Source organism: Heterodontus francisci, chromosome 1, assembly GCF_036365525.1.
Source record: "Heterodontus francisci isolate sHetFra1 chromosome 1, sHetFra1.hap1, whole genome shotgun sequence".
Lineage (NCBI taxonomy): Eukaryota > Metazoa > Chordata > Chondrichthyes > Heterodontiformes > Heterodontidae > Heterodontus > Heterodontus francisci.
In genome coordinates, this window is record NC_090371.1 from 65,264,917 (window position 1) to 65,290,049 (window position 25,133).

General features: G+C 43.5%; 1 protein-coding gene across 3 annotated transcripts in view; it reads right to left on the reverse strand.

The window, feature by feature from the left end:
- The window catches only part of galt (galactose-1-phosphate uridylyltransferase), a 93,643-nt gene that overhangs the window by 12,167 nt on the left and 56,343 nt on the right, over positions 1–25,133 (reverse strand). For all 3 annotated transcript variants that reach the window (XM_068031373.1, XM_068031366.1, XM_068031355.1), the window contains 2 exons: positions 20,649–20,771; positions 4,723–4,855 (listed from right to left, as the gene is read on the reverse strand). In XM_068031373.1, coding sequence (XP_067887474.1) covers positions 4,723–4,855; positions 20,649–20,771 — 256 coding nt within the window. The remainder of the gene's footprint in view (positions 1–4,722; positions 4,856–20,648; positions 20,772–25,133) is intronic.

The window sequence follows — 25,133 nt, forward strand, 5'->3', positions numbered from 1 at the left end:
TTTGATTAGAGACAGTCAGCGTGGCTTTGTGAGGGGCAGGTCATGCCTCACAAGCCTTATTGAATTCTTTGAAGATGTGACAAAACACATTGACGAAGGAAGAGCAGTGTATGTGGTGTATATGGATTTTAGCAAGGCGTTTGATAAGGTTCCCCATGGTAGGCTCATTCAGAAAGTAAGGAGGCATGGGATACAGGGAAAGTTGGCTGTCTGGATACAGAATTGGCTGGCCCATAGAAGACAGAGGGTGGTAGTAGAAGGAAAGTATTCAGCCTGGAGCTCGGTGACCAGTGGTGTTCCACAGGGATCTGTTCTGGGACCTCTGCTCTTTGGGATTTTTATAAATGACTTGGATGAGGAAGTGGAAGGCTGGGTTAGCAAGTTTGCCGATGACACGAAGGTTGCTGGAGTTGTGGATAGTGTGGAAGGCTGTTGTTGGTTGCAACGGGACATTGACAGGATGCAGAGCTGGGCTGAGAAGTGGCAGATGGAGTTCAATCTGGAAAAGTGTGAAGTGATTCATTTTGGAAGGTCGAATTTGAATGCAGAATACAGGCTAAAAGACAGGATTCTTGGTAGTGTGGAGGAACAGAGGGATCTTGGGGTCCATGTCCATAGATCGCTCAAAGTTGCCACCCAAGTTGATAGGGTTGTTAAGAAGGCATATGGTGTGTTGGCTTTCATTAACAGGGGGATTGAGTTTAAGAGCCGCGAGGTTATGCTGCAGCTCTATAAAGCCCTGGTTAGACCACACTTGGAATATTGTGTTCAGTTCTGGTCGCCTCATTATAGGAAGGATGTGGAAGCTTTAGAGAGGGTGCAGAGGAGATTTACCAGGATGCTGCATGGACTGGAGGGTATGTCTTACGAAGAAAGGTTGAGGGAGCTAGGGCTTTTCTCATTGGAGCGAAGAAGGATGAGAGGTGACTTGATAGAGGGGTACAAGATGATGAGAGGCATAGATAGAGTGGATAGCCAGAGACTTTTTCCCAGGGTGGAAAGGGCTATCACCAGGGGGCATAATGTTAAGGTGATTGGAGGAAGGTTTCGGGGAGATGTCCGAGGTAGGTTCTTTACACAGAGAGTGGTGGGTGCGTGGAATGCACTGCCAGCGGTGGTAGTAGAAGCAGATACATTAGGGACATTTAAGCGACTCTTGGATAGGTACATGGATGATAGTAGTATTAAGGGTACGTAGGTAGCTTGTTCCTAGAGTAGGTTAAAGGTTCGGCACAACATCGTGGGCCGAAGAGCCTGTACTGTGCTGTACTGTTCTATGTTCTATCCCATCCTGCTCCTTGCCTAAACATTTGTCTCTCCATTTTTCCAACCTAACTGAAATGCCCATTTATCTTTCATTCCTCAGTTCTCAAAGGGTAGAAATACCAAATTGTATTTATAGAGCACCTATCATATCCTCAGAATATTCCAAAGCACTCCACAGCCAATATATTACTTTTGAAGTGTAGTCACTGTTGTAGTCGGAAAATTGGACAACCAGAAGTCATGCTTCATCTATACAAAGCCGATGTTAGACCACATCTGGAGTACTGCAAGCAATGCTGGGCACTACACCATAGGAAGGATATATTGACCTTGGAAGGAGTACAGCGTAGATTTACTGGAATGACACCTAAACTCCAAGAAATTAAACAAACTGGGGTTGTATTCCCTGGAATTTAGAAGGTTGAGGGGTACAGAATGGGTAGCTTGGGAGAAACTATTTCTGCTAATTGGGGAGTCTAGGACTAGATGACATAGTCGAAAAATTAGAGCCAGACCTATCAGGAGTGAAATTAGGAAACACTTCTTCACACAAAAGGTGATAGATTTTTGGAGCTTTCTTCCATAAATGCAATTGATGTTAGATCAATTGCTAATTTTAAAACTGAGATTGATAGATTTTTGGGAACCAAAGGTATTAAGGGATGTGGGACAATGGTGGGTATATGGAGTTAGGTCGCAGATCACCTATGATCTCAATGAATCGTGGAACAGGATTAAGGAGTTAAATGGCCTATTCCTGTTCCTAACCAATGTGCACATAAAGGTTCCACAAACAGCTGGAAAGATGGTTATGGTTGTTGGAGGTCATCATCTCAGCCCCAGGACTTTGCTGCATGAGTTCCTCAGGGCAGTGTTCTTGGTCCAACTATCTTCAACTGTTTCATCAATGTCGTTCCCAGCAACAGCAGGTCATAAGTGGGATGGTTTGCTGATGATTACAGACTGTTCGGTTTCATCTGCTATTTCTCAGATAATGAAACAGTCCATGCCCACATGTAGCAACAGCTGAACAGCGTTCAGGCTTGGGCTGAAAAGTGGCAAGTAACATTCACACCACATATATGCCAGGCAATAACCATCTCCAAGAAGAGAGTCTAACTACCTCCCCTTGACATTCAATGGCATTACCATTGTTGAATCCTCCACCATTAACATCCTGGTGTCACCATTGGCCAGAAACTGGACCAGCTACATAAATACTGTGGCTACAAGAGCAGATCAGAGGATTGGCATTCTGCAGTGAGTAAATCACCTCCTGACTGCCCAAAGTCTGGCAACTATCTACAAAGCACATGTAAAATGAAAAACACTCCATTTGCCTGGATGGGTGAAACTCCAACAACAATCAAGAAGCTCAGCATCCCATCCCAACTTAATTATTTACTTCCTCCACCACTGGGATAACACGGCTGCAGTGTGTACCATCTAGGAGATGCACTGCAGCAATTTACTAAGGCTCCTTCAACAGCACCTTCCAAACTCATAACTCTACCACCTAGAAGGATAATGCAGCAGGTGCATGGGAACACCATCACCTGCTAGCTTCCCTCCAAGTCACACACCATCTGACTTGGAAATATATCGCCATCTGTTCATCGTGACAGGGTTAAAATCCTCAAATTCACCACCTGACAGCACTGTGAAAGTATCTTTACCACACAGACTGCAGCAGTTCAAGGCAGTTCACCACCATCTTCTCAAAGGCAATTGGGGATAGACAATAAATGCTGGCCCTGGCAGAGATGTCCACATCCTGTAAATGAATAAAGAAACATGACCAGATAATCTGTTTCTTTATGGTGTTGGTCGAGAAAGGAAAGTTGGTCAGGTTACCGGGAGGCTTCCTCAGCCTTTCTTCAAATAGTGTGAACACACTCATTGTACGTCATGCTTTCATTGGTACTCATGAAAGGAGGTATGCCAGGCTGATCAATAGCCAGTATACCCAGATAGTCGATATAAGGTTGTTGAATGTTTGGATTTGTAAAGGCAAGCTTAAAATAAGCTTTAGCTTAAAACTCCAAGAAACAAACCTTCTATCTAAGTAACATATTAGTTATACCAAAAACACCACTATCAGAGGATAAATTAGATTTAATTTATACATGCACACTATCTGCATTGCTAAGTAAATAATGTGCTACAAATGCCCATCATCGCTGTGCTCGCTGACCTACAATAGCTCCAAATCCAGCAATGCCTCAATTTTGAAATTTTCATCCTTGTTTTCAAATTGCTCCATGGCCTCAACCCTCCCTATCTCTGTAATCTCCTCCAGCTCTACAACCCTTTGAGATCTCTATGCTCCTGCAATTCTGGCCTATTGCACATCCACGATTTTAATCGCTCTATCATTGTTGTGTCTTCAGTTGCCTAGGCCCTAAGCTCTGGAATTTCCTCCCTAAACCTCTGGACCCCTCTACCTATTTCTCCTTCTTTAAGAAGCTCCTTAACACCTAGCTCTGTGGCCGAGCTTTTGGTCAGTTGCTCTAATATCTCTTTGTGTTTCAGTGTTAAATTTTGTTTGATCATGCTCCAGTGAAGTTTTGCTTTGTTAGAAGTGCTGTGTAAAAGCAAGAATATAGAAAGAAAGCCCCACATTTTTATAATGACCCAAGATATAAGTCATATTCTTCAGCAAACTGGTGTATTTGAAACTAAAATATTCACTCTGTTCTTGGCATGGGATTATATTTAATAACAAAATATACCTTCAGCATGACGTTTAAAAGAGGCTGCTTAGCAAACACTACTGGAAAAATTTTGTTGGCCCTTGTTTACAAGACTTATAAAATTACATAAAAGCGATGAATTGTATATGCACTATGTTTCTTTACTGCCCCCTTATTCCATTCCACAAGATCATGCTGTCCTCTTCACGAGGCTGGAGTGAACCCACAAAGTGGCTCCTCTTGAGTTGGCCCTATGCTTAGAGCTTCATTCTAAAGACTTGCCTGAAATCAGAAACGCACTCTATAGGCAATTGTTCACAAGTATACATCTGACAACTCTCATTACTGGACCAACTTTATTTTAAAAAATCCCAAATTCAGCTCGGCTTCATCAGTTAGCTGGAGAGATCCGCATCTATTAAAAAAAAAGTGTCTCTCACGGTCGTGGTATTGGGTGCACTGTGACAAGGATGAAAAGTACACAACAAATGTTTTATACTATGTAGGATTTAACTAATTTATATACTTAGGTCACCCATGCCTTTGTGCCTTAATTAGTTTCATGTATTTATTTTTCTCCCCATCGTAATACATTACAAAATGCTCCAAGCCAAGTTAAGGAGAGAATTTTGGCTGCAAGCATCACAGGAAAGGCACTAGTTATTATGATTAACTACTTTAACCTCGCTTGTCTTATGAGAAACTCTTATTTACGAGTGATGAAATGTTCTACATATACAAGCAATAAAAACAATTTTCTTACTGTCCCTTTCTTTATCAGACAAGTCTTGTAAACGAAGTATGTGTCTTCTTGGAAGAAGTAAAGTCTGAAAAGGCCACATAGCCCAGTATGGAACGACAACCAACCAATCTTCATTTTCAACCACTATACGTTCCTTCAAAACCAAAAGAACCATTAAAAAGGCATTAAGGACTGTTTACTGCACTCAAACCACATAATTACAATTCGGCATTATAGGCCCATCATAGCTTACTACTTTCACTATGAACATTAAAGAGGCAGAATTACATCCATGTGGGCATCTTTCCAATTTTCAAATTTAAAGGAGATTTAGCTTGAATAGCAATGTCATTAACCCTTACATCACCTGCATAATGTTTTGCTATGACTGGGCATAAAGCAATGAGAAGTAAACAGGATCTTGTTTTAAATAAAAGAAAAAAGCAACACGCCATTTGCTCCCGCTTGAGGTTTATCGCATTCGATGCATCACATACCAGACAAATGCAAGTAGGGTCTAGATTTCTCCTAAACAAATTTATTAAACACTGTCCATGATTTTGGCCTTCAGGCTGACCTGAATGACCCCCAAATAGAATAAACTTCAGTAATGGATTCAGGAGCTAGCAAATTTTTATGGGTAAACTTGTGGGGCTGAATTTTCGAGCTCCGCCGAGGTCGGCATGCCAATTTCCCAACCCCATTCCCAGAATCAGCCTTTTTTGCTGAGGCAGGTTTAGGGCTGGCTCAGCTACCCACCCCAACAAGAGGGTAGCCAATTAGGCTCATTAAGAGACTTGCTCAGCAGAGCTAAAGGAGGCTAACTGTGATTTGACAGTCGGCCTCCAGTTTCCCGATGCAATGGGGGGCAGTTTAATTGCGGGGAGGCACGCACCCAGCGGCAGGCCAGGGGCCAGTGCCCCAGGCAGGCCTAGAGGCCTTCCCTGCCTGCCTGGGTGTGCGTGCAGTCAAAGGCCAGCCAGTAGAGGGATAACCCACACCCCACCCCACCCAAAGAGTGGTGGCCTGGCTGCTTTTACTGTTTTTTATTTAAACATTTAAAAATGTTGGTCAGAGGGCGCCTCTATGTTGAAGTGCCCTCTTGGTTACTTGCACTCTCCTGAAGGCTGCTACTCCTCTCAAGCTGGAAGGGATTGGTCCTCCAGCTTCGACAGCCGATCCGCTATCCTTAATTGAACAAGGAATCTGTCTCCATGTCAATTAAGGGGGCACCCTGGTCAAAATCCCAAACAGTGACTGCCTCTTACACCAGCAGTGGGTTCGGGATCCGGAAACAGTCCCGACTCCTGTTTCCCGCACTTGAAGCAAAAATTCAGCCTGTGATCTTTGCTCTTCTCACAAACTCTAAACACCCCCTCACCAAAATCCTCTGTGCTATTTTAACATTGAATCTACCCCATTTATTTTAATTTCTACCTTTTACACTCAAGCCATAGCCACAATTCCTGTCCCATCAACCAAAGCCAGGCAAGACTATTACCTCCACCTTTTCTTTTTCAGTTCACTTTAAGAATTGCTGCTACAGATACAATAAAAAGAAATACCCAAATGTTTGTGAATTGGCAGCTCAATTCCACAAGACATTGATCTCTATCTTCCAAAACATTAAGAATTGGTCAGTTCATATGCTTGAAACTCAACTAATTCAAAGCAGCTGAAGTGTCCTTGCCCAAGTAGTCTTTGTATAACAAATATGGATTTTAAATTCCATAATGATTAAGACTATATACATTCAGCTTGACCCCCCCCCTTTTCAATCTACATGCTGCCCTTCGACGACATAATCTGAAAACACATCGCTAGATTCCACATGTACACTGACAACACCCAGCTCTACCTCACCACCACCTCTCTTGACCCCTCTACTGCCTCCAATTTGTCATGCTGCTTGTCCGACATCATTATTGGATGAGCAGATATTTGCTATAATTATATATTAAATATTGGGGAAGATCAAATCCACTGTCTTCAGTCCCCACCACAGCTGTTTCCTGGCCACCAACTCAACCCCCTCCCTAGCCACTATCTGAGGCTGAACCAGATGGTTCATAAACATGGCTTTCTATTTGATTGAGCTGTACTTCCCGACCTCATATCCTCTCAGTCCCCAAAACATACTTCCATCTCTGGGGGACTGCCCATCTCCGCTCATTTGCTGCTGAAGCCCTCATCCGTGCTACTGCTACCTCCAGACTCAACTATTTTAACGTTCTCCAAGCTGACTTCACATTTTCAACTCTCCGTAAACTCATCCAAAGCTCTGCTACCCATGTCCAGACCAAGTCCTGTTCACCCATCACCCCTGTGTTCACTGACATACATTGACTCCTGGTGAAGTAACACAATAAATTTAATATTCTCGTGCTTTTGTTCAAATCTCTCCCTGGCCTGGCCTTTCTCCATCTCTGTCATCTCCTCCAACCCTACAATCCTCAAGAGCTCCATGTCCCTCCAATTCTGGCAACTTGTTCATCCCTGATTTCCTTCGCCCCTCCATTGGCAGCTGTACCTTTAAATGTCTATGCTCGATGCTCTGGAATTCTCTCCCTAAACTTATTCTCATTATTCTCCTCCTTGAGGTCACTCTTTTTACAAAAGCTACCTCTTTGTCACCTGTCCTAAATCTCCTTACAAGGCTCAGTGTCAAATTCTGTCTGATGACAGTCCCTGGGGATACAAGTTGCTGTTGTGACAAAAAGTGTCTTTTTCCCTTTCTTACTCAGCCATGTATGCAGAAATAAGTGGAACATCCTGCAAATAACAGAATTGGGAAAAGCATCTGAAAATAAATAATGAATGACCTTCAACTTCGTCCTCTCTTCGTACTAGCGTTGAGAATCAAATCATTAAATTCCTCTGGGTGGTTAAAAAGTCACAAGCAGCTTAAAATAGTTTTAATTTTACAAATGAAGGGGACAGAAACATCTTGAAGCATGATCCAAGCACTATAATAAACTCTCTCAGGAAGATTTTTGCTTGCAACATGCTTCTCAAGTTGTTTACAGGTGTAAAGGTCAACACATGCCACATTAACCAAATCTGACATTCCACAAAAATTAGGGAATTCGATTCTAAGGCTACTCTAAAGTACCAAACACTATCTCAAGAGCCTGGAATCAAACCCAATCCAGGAAAGTAACATGCCCTTATCTAATAACCCTTAACTTTCCTTTTTTTATTTTGTTCTCAAATCAACAGACATCAATTTGACTCACAATTCTGCTGAAAAGTTCCTAGTGTTGGATCTGGTAGATCTCAAAAAGAGACACATATTGACAACAGAATTCACAGATTGTCTAAGCAGCAGAAAGCACCTTTTGCATTTGGCACCCAAGAGGCAGGCGATTCTTCAGTTGCTTGCTCTGGACTAGACTGAAATCTGGATCTCCAGCAGTGTTTTGCAATCTCGGTGACAGAGGCAGTTGCATCAGCTCATCAAGGCCACTTAATGCCTGGACTATTTGGTGTTAAGAGAGCTTGACATGATCATCAATTTTGGGAACCCAGCTCAATTAATAAAAATGACTATTAAAAGCATTTATTTGAATAAAACCAGTTTCTACAATGTAATATACACACATACATAAAAACTGCCTCCTAGGCATCCAGTGCAATATAGATTTTCTAATGACTGATCACAGTACATATACATGGAAGTAAAAATGGTACATAAAACTCATGACCAGAATTTTATGTTGGGCCAAAGGAGCCACCCAATGGCAGAAAATGTTGGTGGCGAGCCAGCTTCCGCCGGGCCTGGAAGACACGCCATGGTTTTACGTGGCCCTGGCCCTTAATTCGCCTCAGGTGGGACTTCCGCCCCTCTGAGGCAGGAGGTCCCGCCTCCAAGATCAGCCAGCTAATCAACGTGCCGGCAGCTCTTCAGTCCCAGCAGCACCACAGGGAGCGGTGGCCACGGCTGGGGCTGCACCCAGCCAGGACCGGCAACATGGACGAGGCCCCGGAATACAGGCAAGTGTGTGGGGCCTCGCTGGGGAAAATTGGCAGGGCCCTAGCGACGCGGGGGCTGGGGGGTCTGGGGTCACTCAAGGAAGGGAGCTGCTCCAGTGGGGATGGCTTGTGGTGTGAGAGGGACCCTCTGTCGGGCATAGGGTACCTGATCAGGAGGGTTCCCCCACAGCCCACAAGGAGGCCACCAGGTTTTAATGTATCATTTGTCCTCAGTGTCCTCGCTAAAATTGTTTAAGATATGGTGAAAAAAGCCGCCCAACAACTTTGAAGCAAGTGGTCTCTGTTACAGAGTTAGCAACACTGGAGCCAACTGTTTTCTTGTTGGAATTTTCTTTTTAAAATAATGTAACAAGATCATGTTGCTATAAATAATCATCATTAAGGCCTTAAAATAACATTTAATCAAAAAAAATATTTCAACTAGTTTTTTGTGATCATAATTATAGAAACTTAGAAAATATAGAATTAAAGAACTATATTGATCAAACATCTCTAAATTTACATCAATTATTTGAATTTATGTTTGTGTATGGGGGACGGGGTTACAGCATACTGCAAATAGGCAGACTTAGCAGAAATCTAGGCCCTTTCAGTAAACAATAGATTTTTTTCTTACAAAATCCCATTTTAAATCACTGAATTTCACTGACTATAGCAAGTCCAGAAAAAATATTAAAACATACCTGCACCCAGAATGTTATCTACCTATACCACTAAACTACAGCTATGGAGATAAAAACAAGAAATGCTGGAAATACTCAGCAGGTCTGGCAGCATCTGTGGAGAGAGAAGCAGAGTTAACGTTTCAGGTCAGTGACCCTTCATCAGAATTGGCAAATATTAGAAATGTAATAGGTTTTAAGCAAACAGCTGTGGAGATGTCACAACAAATCTTCACCACATGATGACCAGATACAAGAATAGCTAATAAAAAAATAAGTTTGCTTTGAAGGTTTATCAATTAAGCAAAATGATGGCAAGCTGAGGGAAAAACTGTCAATCGTCCTTAAAACGACAAGAAAGGAAAATAGGAAGATGCTAACAGCATGTTCTGTTTTTGCTGGTAAGAAATCTGTTGACATCATTAAAGTGGTGGAAAGAAGGCATCAGCTGTTCTATTTCAAAACACAACAATTGGTAATGGTTCCCACAGTTTAAAATACAACTCAGGAAGATAAGAGATCAAAAGTAACAGTGTGCTTACATTCATTGTCAGTATATTGGTATTTTCCAGCATCTTAGGGTCAAGCAGGTTACAAGCACTGATTTGCAATGGTGTTTGTTTCTCATCTCAATGTATATTCTTTTGTAGCTTCTGACAACTTAAGAGACCACTACACATTTCACAGAAATGGAATAAAACACAAATTCTTCTGTTCTGAAGATTAACTTAACTCTTTCCCAGTGCTTATTGCTGACACACAGAATATTTATTGACTTATGATGGCCAATGTAGGCAGCAAGCAGTCTCAAACTAGGTATAGGATGGATGCAGATACCTGTAGGACCTTTCAAATTAGCACACTCCCTTAGTTTGGTCAACATTTGAAAATGACAGCATGAAACTCTTTACACTTCCCTTCCTCAGCTACACAACTCCACCACTCACTATAGGGATGGCCTCACCATCCAAAATCATTCTTATTATGTCTCAGCCATACTACAACGAAAGATTAACTTATAGAATGAAAACAGAAAATATTGGAAATGTGCAACTCGATCAGCATCAATCACTACTTGCTCTAATACAGTTTTTTTTTTATCATGTCAAAGCATGTTAAAGAGCTTTAGACAATTAATTGCTTGTTAGAAAGCAGTGACTGTTACGAAGCCAACTGAACCTTCTGTTCACGTGACCCAACTCAAACATCTCCATCAAATGCTGAACAAACTGAAATTTGCAGTCACAGTTTTAGAATAATTTAAATGAGCCCTACAATTAAGTGATACAGAATGGAATCTGTTTCCTCCCACTAAATTGATTGGGCCAGAATTTGATGGCAAAATAATGACAAGTTTAATGTGCGCATTGTTATTCATGTGTAAATCATCTAACAATTTGTGGCGAGGAAGAGATACCTTGTGAGTTGCAAATTGCCACAAATTACTGGATGATTTTCACCATTCCATCGTTAGCTTTGCAAAAACAAGAGCTCGCTCTCAACCTACCCAGGAGTTTCAAGAAATTGCTACATTTACACATTAATTATCAATTAAACGCGCCACAGAAATTTTGGGCTGGTACTTAATTGTGTAAGGACCCTTTTAATAACAAGATTTATATTCCTGCACAAGAAACAAGAACACAAGAAATAGGAGTAGAAGTGATCCATATGGTCCATCGAGCCTGCTCCGCCATTCAAAACAATCATGGCTGATCTTAGGATTCAGCTCCACTTTCCCTCCTGCTCCCCATACCCCTTGATTCCCTAAGAGACCAAAAAACTGTCTATCCCAGTCTTAAATGTATTCAACGATGGAGCATCCACAACCCTCTGGAGTAGAGAATTCCAAAGATTCACAACCCTTTGAGTGAAGTCATTTCTCATCATCTCAGTCCTAAATGACCGGCCCCTTATCCTGAGACTGTACCCTCGTGTTTTAGATTCCCCGACCAGCGGAAATAATCTCGCAGTGTCTTCCCTATCTAGCCCCTTCAGAATCTTACATGTTTCAATGAGATCACATCTCATTCTTCTAAACTCCAGAGAATACAGGCCCAATTTACTTATCCTCTCATCCTAGGACAACCCCCTCATCTCAGGGACCAATCTAGTGAACCTCGCTGTACCGCCTCCAATGCAAGTATATCCTTTCTTAAATGTGGAAACCAAAACTGCACACAGTATTCCAGATGTGGTCTCACCAAAACCCTGTGTAATTGTAGCAATACTTCCTTATTCCTGTACTCCAATCCCTTTGCAATAAAGGCCAACATGCCATTTGCCTTCCTAATTGCTTGCTGTACCTGCATGCTAACTTTTTGTGTTCCTGGTACAAACACACCCAAGCCTCTTTGAACATCGACACTTACACGTTTCACACCTTTTAAAAAAAACTCTGCTTTTCTATTAGGACCAAAGTGCATAACTTCACACTTCCCGACATGATACCCCGTCTGCCACCTTTTTGCCCACTCACTGAACCTGTCCATATCTCTTTGCAGCTTCTATGTGTTCGCCCCACAGAATACCTTTCCACCTACCTTTGTACCACCAGCAAACTTAGATACATTACTCTAATAATAAAAGCAAAATACTGCGGATGCTGGAAATCTGAAATAAAAACAAGAAATGCTGGAACCACTCAGCAGGTCTGACAGCATCTGTGAAAAAAGAAGCAGAGTTAACGTTTCGGGTCAGTGACCCTTCTTCGGATACATTACTCCCTACTCTTCGTCTAAGTCATTAATATAGATTGTGAACAGCTGAGGCTCCAGCACTGATCCTTGTGGCACTCCACTATTTACTGCCTGCCAACTTGAAAATGCCCTATTTATGCCCACTTATTGCTTCCTGTCTGACAACCAATCAGCTATCCATGCTAATATTCTACCCCCAATTCCATGAGCCCTTATCATGCCTATTAATCTTTTGTGTGGCACCTTATCGAATGCCTTTTGGAAATCCAGGTATACTGCATCTACTGGCTCCCCATTATCTACCCTACTGGTTGCATCCCCAAAAAACTCTAATAAATTTGTCAACAGGATTTCTCTTCAGTAAAACCATGTTGACTTGTTCTAATCACACTGTGCTTTTCTAAGTGCCTTGTTAAGACTTCCTTAATAATCAATTCCAGCATTTTCCCAACAACTGATGTTAGGCTAACTGGTCTGTAGTTCCCTGTTCTCTCTCTCCCTCCTTTCTTGAAAAGTGGTGTAACTTTGCCAACTTCTAATCTAATGGGACCATTCCCAAATCTAAGGAATTTTGGAAAATAATTGCTAGTGCATCCACTAGATCTGCAGCTATCTCTTTTCGAACCCTAGGGTGTAAGCTATCAGGTCTTGGAGATTTGTCAGATTTTAGTCTCTTAAATTTCTCCAATACTTTCTCTTTGCTGATGAGAATTTCCTTAAGTTCCTCATTCATTTTAACCCTTACGTTATTTCACTTAACCTCTCTGGCCCTGAAAGAGAACAAGTAAAACTGTGAAATCTCATTCCTGCAGGTAGCAGTTTTTAATTCTTACTTTCCCTTTCTGTCTCTTTTTTCCATCTTTTTCGTAATCAAATCTTTCTTTCCCTTTCCTTATTTCTTGTATGGTATATGATTTGACTCCAAATAACCCTATTCCTTTCTCCGGCGTTCCACTGTTTCTTTCTCAATCCTTAAATCTCATTGGTTAAGGCAACAGTCTGTTGGTCCAAACCTTCACAAAGATACCAGATGCCCTGTTGCCCTCACTGCACTGTTATCAGTTCACACTTCCACATTAGTACACTGATGGTGGAGGGAATGGATGTTTAAGCCAGTGGATGTGATGCCTGTCTTGCACAATGAATTGAGGACAGCAGAGAATATTCCATCACACTGCTGACTTCTGCCATGCAAGTCATAGAGAGGCTGCAGAATACTCAGATCTGACCTGCCCTAATAGCCATGGGATTTATGGGACTGTCTTATAATATGGTTGGCCAAATCATCAATGGATTGTCCAGCGATTCCCCACAACAACCACCTCCCCCCTCCATCCCGCCTCCCACCCCCCCCCCCCCCCCCCCCCCCCACCCAACTGCTTCCCTTTAGTTTCTGATCAATGGTGACACCCAGGATGGTGATGGGATCAATGGTGACACCCAGGATGGTGATAGTGGGAGACTCTGTGATGGTAATGCCATTGAAGGAGCTGTCGCTATGCTTAGTGGTGCCTAAGCTTTATTTCTAACAATCTTCATCTAAGCTCTGGATCTAGCTAAACTATGTGGAGAGTGTGTGAACTCTATTTCAGGTGCACAAAAGCTCTGGCCAGGAATTTTCTGAAACAACGTAACTGGCAAGTAATGCACAAGGTTCCTGCGAATCTTATAAGCACACATTGAGATGTAAAATCCATCGAAATGCTTACAAAAATGCAATCCTGGAACCTCTTTAGAACATAGAACATAGAACATACAGCACAGAACAGGCCCTTCGGCCCACAATGTTGTGCCGATCCTTTGTCCTCTGTCAAGGACAATTTAATCTATACCCCATCATTCTCCTTTATCCATATACCTATCCAAAAGCCTTTTGAAAGTCCCTAAAGTTTCTGACTCAACAACTTCCCCGGGCAAGGCATTCCATGCCTCGACCACTCTCTGGGTAAAGAACCTTCCCCTGACATCCCCCTTATATCTCCCACCCTTCACCTTAAATTTATGACCCCTTGTAACGCTTTGCTCCACCCGGGGAAAAAGTTTCTGACTGTCTACCCTATCTATTCCCCTGATCATCTTATAAACCTCTATCATGTCACCCCTCATCCTTCTCCTTTCTAATGAGAAGAGGCCTAGAATGTTCAGCCTTTCCTCGTAAGACTTATTCTCCATTCCAGGCAACATCCTGGTAAATCTCCTCTGCACCCTCTCCAAGGCTTCCACATCCTTCCTAAAATGAGGCGACCAGAACTGCACACAGTACTCCAAATGAGGCCTTACCAAGGTCCTGTACAGCTGCATCATCACCTCACGGCTCTTAAATTCAATCCCTCTGCTAATGAACGCTAACACCCCATATGCCTTCTTCACAGCCCTATCCACTTGAGTTGCAACTTTCAATGATCTATGCACATAGACCCCAAGGTCTCTCTGCTCCTCCACATGCCCAAGAACCCTACCGTTAACCCAGTATTTTGCATTCATGTTTGTCCTTCCAAAATGGACGACCTCACACTTTTCAGGGTTAAACTCCATCTGCCACTTTTCAGCCCAGCACTGCAACCTATCCAAGTCCCTTTGCAGACGACAATAGCCCTCCTCGGTATCCACAACTCCACCAACCTTTGTATCATCTGCAAATTTACTGACCCACCCTTCGACTTCCTCATCCAAGTCGTTAATAAAAATCACAAACAGGAGAGGACCCAGAACTGATCCCTGCGGCACGCCACTGGTAACTGGGCTCCAGGCTGAGTATTTACCATCTAAGACCACTCTCTGCCTTCTATCAGTTAGCCAATTCTTAATCCAACTGGCCACATTCCCCACTATCCCATGCCTCCTGACTTTCTCCATAAGTCTACCATGGGGGACCTTATCAAATGCCTTACTAAAATCCATGTACACCACATCCACTGGTTTACCCTCATCCACTTGCTTGGTCACCTGCTCAAAGAATTCAATCAGGCTTGTGAGGCAAGACCTACCCCTCACAAAACCGTGCTGACTGTCCCGAATCAAGCAGTGTCTTTCCAGATGCTCAGAAATCCTATCCCTCAGCACCTTTTCCATCAACTTGCCTACCACCGAAGTAAGACTAACTGGCCTGTAATTCCCAGGGTTGTTCCTATTCCCTTTCTTGAACAGGGGCACAACATTTGCCACCCTCCAATCACCTGGTACCACCCCCGTCAGCAGAGAAGATGAAAAGATCATTGCCAGCGGCTCTGCAATTACATCCCTTGCTTCCCATAACATCCTTGGATATACCCCGTCAGGCCCGGGAGACTTGTCTATCTTCAAGTTATTCAAAAACCCCAACACATCTTCCCTCCTAACGAGCACTTCCTCGAGCTTACCAGTCTGTTTCACACCGTCCTCTTCAGTAATACACCCCTTCTCATTCGTAAATACCGAAGAGAAGTACTCATTCAAAACCTCACTTATCTCTTCCGGCTCAACACACAGTCTCCCGCTATTGTCCTTGACCGGACCTACGGTCCCCCTAGTCATCCTCATATTTCTGACATACGCGTAAAAGGCCTTGGGGTTTTCTTTTATCCTACCCGCCAAGCATTTTTCATGCCCTCTCTTAGCTCTCCTAATCCCTTTCTTCAGATCCTTCCTGGCCATCTTGTATCCCTCCAGAGCTATGCCTGTGCCCTTTTTCCTCAACTTTATATACGCATCCTTCTTCTTCCTAACAAGACTCTCAACCTCTCTTGTCAACCACGGTTCCCTCACATGACCATCCCTTCCCTGTCTGACAGGGACATGCTTATCAATGGCCCCTACTATCTGCTCCTTGAAAAAGTTCCACATTTCGACCGTGCCCTTCCCTGCCAGCATATGCTCCCAACTTATGCTCCTCAGTTCCTGCCTGACAGCATCATATCTACCCTTCCCCCAATTGTAAACCTTGCCCTGTTGCACATACCTATCCCTCTCCATTACCACAGTGAATGCTACAGAATTGTGATCACTATCTCCAAAGTGCTCGCCCACCAACAGCTCTATCACTTGCCCTGGTTCATTACCTAGTACCAAATCCAATATTGCCTCCCCTCTGGTCGGGCAATCTACATACTGAGTCAGAAAAGCTTCCTGGACATACTGCACAAACACTACCCCATCCAAACTATTCGATCTAAAGAGTTGCCAATCAATATTTGGGAAGTTGAAATCCCCCATAATTACTACCCTGTGACTTCTGCTCCTTTCCAAAATCTGTTTCCCAATCTGCTCTTCCACCTCCCTGCTGCTATTGGGGGGCCTATAGAAAACTCCCATCAAGGTGACTGCTCCTTTCCTGTTCCTGACCTCAACCCACAGTGCCTCAGTCGGCAGATCCTCCTCGAAAATTCTTTCAGCAGTTGTTACACTATTTCTAACTAACAATGCCACCCCCCCACCTCTTTTACCACCATTCCTAATCTTATGAAAACATCTATAACCAGGTACCTCCAAAAACCATTCCTCCCCCTCACCTATCCACGTTTCAGTGATGGCCACAACATCGTAGTCCCAAGTGCCCATCCACGCCTTCAATTCACTCACCTTATTCCTGATGCTTCTTGCGTTGAAGTATACGCACTTTAACCCTTCTCCGTGCCCATCTGTCCTCTGTGACAGTGCTACCTTCCCCAATACCTCACTACACTCTTGGTCTTTCTGAGTGGACCCACTGGTCCCTGGATTACAAGTCCGGTTCCCATCCCCCTCCCAAACTAGTTTAAACCCTCCCGAACAGTACTAGCAAACCTCCCTCCCAGGATATTGGTGCCCCTCTGGTTCAGATGCAGCCCGTCCTGTTTGAACAGGTCCCATCTTCCCCAGAATGCAGTCCAATTATCCAAGAACTGGAAGCCCTCCCTCCTACACCATTCCTGCAGCCACGTGTTCAGCTGTGCTCTCTCCCTATTCCTAGCCTCACTATCACGTGGCGCCGGCAACAAACCAGAGATAACAACTCTGTCCGTCCGAGCTTTCAGCTTCCAGCCTAACTCCCTAAACTCACTTCTAACATCTGTGCCACCCTTCCTTCCTACGTCGTTGGTGCCAATGTGCACCACGACCTCTGGCTGCTCCCCCTCCCCTTTAAGGATCCTGAAGACGCGATCACAAACATCACGGACCCTGGCACCAGGGAGGCAACAAACCATCCGTGCGTCTCGCCTGCGCCCACAGAACCGCCTGTCCGTACTCCTCACCATCGAGTCCCCGATGACTAGTGCTCTCCCATTCTCCCTCCTTCCCTTCTGAGCCACAGTGCAGGACCCCGTGCCAGAGGCCCGGTCACTGCAGCCTGCCCCCGATAGGCCGTCCCCCCCAACAGTATCTAAAACTGTATACTTGTTGTTGAGGGGAACGACCACAGGAGATCCCTGCACTGACCTCTTCCCACCTCTAACTGTTACCCAGCTGCCTTTGATTTGTGGAGTAACGACCTCCGTGTAGCTTCTATCTATCAACCCCTCAGCTTCCCGAATGATCCTCAGTTCATCCAGCTCCAGCTCCAATTCCCTAACACGGTCTGATAGGAGCTGGAGACGGATGCACTTCCAGCAGGTGAAGTCGGCAGGGTCACCGGAGGTTCCCCTCACCTCGAACATACTGCAGGAGGAGCAATACACTACACTGGCTGCCATTTCTTTTATTCAATTACCCCTTAGTTAAGTACAACTATAGATATTAACAAAAACAGTAAATAGCTTACCTGCTCAGTCCTTTTTGGTTAGAGGAGGAGGGTAAAAAGGGTCTTATTATTAGGTTAGAGGAGGAGGATGGGTGGGAGACACTACATGTGTAGTGGCTCGGGTTTACTCAGCTCCGCACCTTTAAGGAAAATACCTGCCCAGGAGTCCTCGCTGCCGACCAGCTTCCGGTTCCTCCGGCGCCAAAAGAAACTCAAAGACAAGGAAAACAGTAAGTAAAACAGTAAGTACTTACTTTCAAAACACAGCTCCTGATGCCTTCACTCACCCACCGAAGAGTCGCTACCTTCTCCTGCTGCTCCGCCGGGAAATGAGGCCGAGTCCACGGAGCTCCGCACCTTTAAGGAAAATACCTGCCCAGGAGTCCTCGCTGCCGACCAGCTTCCGGTTCCTCCGGCGCCAAAAGAAACTCAAAGACAAGGAAAACAGTAAGTAAAACAGTAAGTACTTACTTTCAAAAACACAGCTCCTGATGCCTTCACTCACCCACCGAAGAGTCGCTACCTTCTCCTGCTGCTCCGCCGGGAAATGAGCTTTGATTTTGATGCCATAAAAATGTATTCAAAGATACAGAAAATACATTGCAGGTCTCAGGGAGGAGAAACAAAATAATTGTTGAAAAAGAAAAATCATCTTCAAACACCAGAAATATCATTTGGGTCCTGTTGTGCCTAAGATTTTAGGTGTAAATTTACAGCCTGCTCAGAACTGGCGAAAATTTTGGATATTTGCGTACATTGCAGTTTTGCATGGGGGTGGGGCTATTGACTGAGATTTTCAGTGTAGATTTCATGGAATTGACATAAAGCATTGTGGAAATTTGAGTGTAGTATAAATCAGTCTTTTGTGCCGTACTCTCCATGGTTCCATTGTCTTAAGTTTTCAGGAAATTCCAGGCCACCCGGTCTGTGTGAATTTCAATAACTTGGTTTTGACTTAAAAAGAAAATCAGTTTCTTGAACAGATGCAGAACATAAAGTTCTTTAAACACAAACTTGTATAAATTTTATAACTGTATCCTTGTTTGTACACAAATACATGGGAGAAATCAATTTCTGAACCTAAGTGATTCCTATCTTAAGTAGAAAAAGGTATACAATCCCAAAAACTATTAACACATTAGTATTTTCTGCCTAAAATTCCATATCCTTAAATAAATTGCAACCTTGCTTAATATTTGACTTTGTTGCTGAAAAACTAGAGCTCCTTTCAACAGGAAACAAAATATCTGAAAGGCAGCCCCACTTGCTCTCAAATATGTGCCTTCAGCTTCTTGCTGTCAGAGATGCTGAACAAATTCAAGACTTTCTTCGTAAATTTTCCACACTATCTATACTAACTGAGCCACGGCCGTGAACAACATGCACCGTGTCTTAATTTATCATAACCATGTTAAGTCTTCCACAGAAAAGGATTTAAACGAGTGGATCGGATGAAGGCATTACATCCATCCCAGCTGCTTCAGCAAGAAGACCATGATCCAATTACAGAAGTAATCTGTCCATTCTAATTAGTAATTGATTTCTGATTGAGCACAGATCTGTAAGAGACCGGCACTTTGGGTACTAAATCTGGACTTCACATCAGTTAGTAACTAATTTATTGTCAAGGAAGTTAGGGTTAAATTAGTGCCAAATAATTTATCAATGTAGCAATTCTCATTTTTTAAAAAGGGACACCGTCTACTTGCACATGAATGAATGTCCTAATTATCAGAAAGTATCTAGAATCTACAGGCCCGTATCCCAGAATAAAAATCAGCATCTTTCAGAGAGGAAGAAAATAATGGAAAATAAAGAGCAGAGTCCCCTCACAGCAAGCTTTCTGTCCAAGTCATACCACTGATCATGTCGAGCTGAAAAGGGAGTTATGGCTTTCACAGAGATGATGAGGAAACAGAGGCTGGAATTTTATGCTACCCCCAATGAGTGGGATGGTGGCATAAAATGGAGTGGGAGGCTCCGGGAGGCTTTCCCGACCTGCTCCCGCCTGACCGATTACCCCTGGCGAGGCAACCAAACTTTACCTGTCTTCCCAGCTCTGAGGCATCTTCTGTGCACGCTGGGCTGCAGTCCCAGCAGTGGCCACTGCTCCCAGTGGCGCTGCTGGAACTAAGAACTGCCAGCCCGCTGATTTGCCAGCAGCTCAATGAGGTGGGACTTCCTCCCTCAAGCGGGTGGAAGTTCTGCCTCGGAACAATTAAAGCCTGCGGACCCGTAAAATACAGAACGGATCCCCAGGCGAGGCGGAAGGGGGTTCGCCACCGACTTTTACGTCGGAGGCCGGCTCCCGTCCGCCCACCATAAAATTCCGGCCAGAGTCCCACACAATCCAGGGGCAAGTTCTCTCTTGTACACTGCTCACTATCCAGTTATATAGTAAAGCTGACATAATATCCAAAAACAAGTCACCTGTATGCTGACTCAGAGCAGCTTGAGGGAAAAAAATGTATTCACATACAATGGGTAAATAAGTATTCAGGATTTTGGCAGCATAGGCAATTGGATTTTTAAAAAATAGTAGAAACAGAATGCAATACAAACAAAAGGACTGCGACAGATGATTACATCATTTCACATTTGGTCGACAAGAATACATGCAGGGAAGCAATATCTGAAATAAACCATGACGTAAGCCTACACACACTAATAGCATGGAGTAAGAACAATTTACAAGCACAGTTAAATTACTGAGCATATGCCCATTTTCCTGGGATGAAAGCTACTACTCAACTGAACTCCATCCATTCTTTCAGCCTCATTACACTATAATATCCATAGGAAATAAAGTGAAGGAAATGTGCACTTAAAGTCACATCTAACAAAAAAAAGACAAAATGCTATTCATACATAGAATCCACCAAAAAATTAAAAAAACACCTTTTTTTGAGATTCCAACTTGGCATACTCCACCAACATTGGCAGTCCATGGCTGATGTAATGGTCCCGTTGTGTCTGATTGGCTATTCTTGGCTCATTGGGAAGGTAGGTACTAGCCCACACCTAAAAGATGTAAAAATAATTCTCCTGTGAAAAACAGTCAAATATAAACCAAACAAATATGTTAGGTGGTGAAGATATCTGAAGATCAAATATAACTGACTAATTTCACCAGTGACATTTTGATCCTTCATAAAAGTACACTATTCAAAAAAGAGCTAAGCTTTTCCTATTCATGTACTAGAACAAGATTTGAGCATTTAAAAGATAAATAAGAACTGACTGGCAATTGTGGTGACATACAACTGTGCCACAACAGTGTCAGGACTCAAACTCTTGGTCATACTTGATAAATTTCCAGTCAGATCAGGAGATGAGAAAGACCAATAAATCACTTAGTCACCCTCTTGAGAAACAGCCATATTGGCAAAGAGCTGGCACCAGATTGACTGCCAGATTGACACACATTTGGCTGTGGAAAGATGCACTTTCTTTTTTTAAAAAAGAAAAGCACATTAAATGACAGGCAGAGGGGTGAATAAAACAAATCTTACAATTAGGTAGGCTGGAAAGTCTCTTTTAAGAAAAGAATTTATGTTGGAAATAAAATCCTTTATTAATTTGGTCCTTTTTGTATTTCTTTCAACATCATGTTAGATTAACTTCTGATGAATTCAGTTTCTGTTCTGTAGATTCTATCCCCGGAAACTTAACACTAACCTAAAAAGTTACATGTGGATCTGTTAAATTAAATTAGAGACTTTGAAGTAAGTAATTTCCTATGTGTGATGATATCCAGGTGCACTCGAGATCCGTGCAGACATGAAGCTATCCAGGTGCATCAAAAGCGTGCACTTACACACACACACACACGAAGGATCTGCATTTTATTTCAGAAGATAGAGTACGCACCCCCTCACATTCCTACAACGGAGTTCCCGGAGGTCTTTCACACCAGCACATGGAGGAAAATATATACATTATCACAGTGAAGAACTGTAACATTTGGGGTGGGGGGCTTTGCTAGGTTTCTTAAGAAGACTATTAGAATGGGATATATTTCTATTTGTCAGCCTGTGCAGGACAATTTCTGTTTCTTTAATGGAAGCTGGCATTTCAGACTTGTCAGAAAGCCAAGCTGGGGCCGGCCAAATCCACGAAAAAAACATGTATTACCAGCTGGGTACTACTCCATGCTCAGCTGGTCAATAGGTTTCCAGCACTGGGCAGTCCCAGATCAGCAATATACTGATCCATAGCAGTCTTTTTCTTCTTCTTTGGCCTCCTTGTCTCGAAAGACAATGGGTAAGCGCCTAGAGGTGGTCAGTGGTTTGTGAAGCAGTGCCTGGAGTGGCTATAAAGGCCAATTCTAGAGTGACAGACTCTTCCACAGGCGCTGCAGATAAAATTGGTTGTCGGGGCTGTTACACAGTTGGCTCTCTCATTGTATTTCTGTCTTTTTTTCTGCCAACTGCTAAGTCTCTTCGACTTGCCATTCTTTAGCCCGCCTTTATGGCTGTCTGCCAGCTCTGGCGACCACTGGCAACTGACTCCCATGACTTGTGATCAATGTCACAGGATTTCATGTCGCGTTTGCAGACGTCTTTAAAGCGGAGACGTGGATGGCCGGTGGGTCTGATACCAGTGATGAGCTCGCTGTACAATGCATCCTTGGGGATCCTGCCATCTTCCATGTGGCTCACATGGCCAAGCCATCTCAAGCGCTGCTGGCTCAGTAGGGTATATATGCTGGGGATGTTGGCCGCCTCAAGGACTTCTGCGTTGGAGATACGGTCCTGCCACCTGATGCCAAGGATTCTCCGGAGGCAGCGAAGATGGAATGAGTTGAGACATCGCTCTTGGCTGACGTACCTCGCTGCCGTAGAGAAAGGTACTGAGGACACAGGCTTGAAACACTCAAGACTTTTGTGTTCCGTGTCAGTGTGCCATTTTCCCACACTCTCTTGGCCAGTCTGGACATAGCAGCGGACGTCTTTCCCATGCACTTGTTGATTTCTGCATCGAGAGAATGGTTGCTGGTGATAGTTGAGCCTAGGTAGGTGAACTCTTGAATCACTTCCAGAGCATGGTTGCCGATATTGATGGATGGAGCATTTCTGACGTCCTGTCCCATGATGTTCGTTTTCTTGAGGCTGATAGTTAGGCCAAATTCGTTGCAGGCAGCCGCAATCCTGTTGACGAGTCTCTGCAGACACTCTTCTGTGTGAGATGTTAATGCAGCATCGTCAGCAAAGAGGAGTTCCCTGATGAGGACTTTCTGTACTTTGGTCTTTGCTCTAAGACGGGCACAGTTGAACAACCTGCCATCTGATCTTGTGTGGAGGAAAATTCCTTCTTCTGAAGACTTGAAAGCATGTGAGAGCAGCAGTAAGAAGATCCCAAACAGCGTAGGTGCGAGAACACAGCCCTATTTCACGCCACTCAGGATAGGAAAGGGGTCTGATGAGGCACTGCTATGCTGAATTGTGCCTTTCATTTTGTCATGGAATGAGGTGATGACACTTAGTAGCTTTGGTGGACATCCGATCTTTTCTAGTAGTCTGAAGAGACCATGTCTGCTGACGAGATTAAAGGCTTTGGTGAGATCTATGAAAGCAACGTAGAGGGGCATCTGTTGTTCCCGGCATTTCGCCTGTATCTGACGAAGGGAGAACAACATGTCAATGGTGGACCAGCAATATACTGGTCCAAAGCAGTGGCCCTACTGAAATCAATGGACGCCATAATGGTAGGTCTCTGTGTAGCAACAAAAACAAAACTGCTTTAACAAAGATTGATTACAGTCAAATGGAGATTGGAGAAATACTTTGAACAGAAAGTACTCATCTAAAATTAGATTTACAGAGATTCAGTAAATAGTTCGCAAAAATAGGTTCATTCATAGGGGAGTATTTAAAAAGTTGTTTAAAGTCTCTCTACAGAGCAGACCAACAGCCAACATAAACCTTGGTTCCGTATCTTGTTTGGACCTTTCTTGTACACATGCTGTTCCCTTGCATGTATACACAAGTAGAAAACAACCAAAAAAACAATACTAGCTCCAGGCTTAATTGTTTCCAAAAGAATTACATCCATTTCCAATGTCCTGCTAAAAGTGTCTCAACAAACATGAACCCATTTCTCTCTTCTAGAAGCTTCTTGTTTTGCTGTATATTTCCAGCTATATTTCTTTTCACTACTTTAAGGTCTTTTTGAATTGCTCTCAAATATTCATACTGTTTTTCTCATTTTCTTGCAGTTCCTTCTTCTCTTCAGTCTTTGCTTCTTCATACGGCTGCATACTTCATTTGTCCAATTTCTTCTGCATTTTAGTTGATATCCTTATTAATTTTTGTTGAATTTATTGATTTTTGTTTTTTATTTGGTCCATTCCCTTTTCTCCCTCTTTTATTCTCAGTTCAACTCGCCAAAGAATGATATAGGGCTGAATACTGTACATAAGGAAAATGACTGCTGAGATTCTCAAAATTTCAGGAAAACAATCAATACGGCCACTGGAGCACTTTGTGGAACTTAGGAACACAGCCTCCAGCTAAGAACTGGAAAAACCAAAACCATCATCTTCAGCCCTCGCTCCTGACTATATATGCTTGCCGCTGATTCCATCCCCTTCCCCATCTTTTGTCTCAGACTGAAGCAGACTGTTTGCAGCCTCAGCATCTTGTGTGACCTTGAGCTCAGTTTCTGACCCCTTATCCTCTCTATCACAATAACTCCCTGCTACTTCCATGCCCATAACATTGCCTTTCTCCACCCTGCCTCAGCCTATCCAATGCGAAAATCATCATATATGCTTTTGTCACTTAGAGATTAAAGTACTCCAACGTTCTCCTTGCTGAGTAACCACCCTCTGCATTCTCCAGACAGTTGCTTGCACCCTGATATGAGCTAAGTCTCATTTTCTTATCATCCACAACCTGGAAGACCTACACCGGTTCCCAGTCTAATCCCTCCATCAACTCGCTCCTCTCAATCTAACAACCAGCTCCAATGCAACCATCAATGCTCGAATCCTTTGACTCGAGTTTCCTATGCATCTTCCACTCACCTCACCACCACCCCCCTGGCCGCCCCCCCGATAAATATGCCTTTAGCCACATAGACCCCATGCTCTGGAACTCCCTAACTAGGCCACCCCACCACCCCACCCCCCCCCACCTCCTATTCCTCCTTCAAGAACCTCCTTAATCTCTGACCAAGTCTTCGATTACCTCTATCTAATTTTTCGTTCCTTGGCTCGAGTTCCATTTTCCCCGCATCTTTGAACTGCTGAGAGACTTGATCTATGTTCCAGGTGCTATATGAATGTATTGTAAGAGCATTATTGCCACTTTTAACCACCTCAAATTGATTCTGCATCTTTGGCCTTCTGCTACAGTATATTCTACGCTCAGAGCCCTTTAT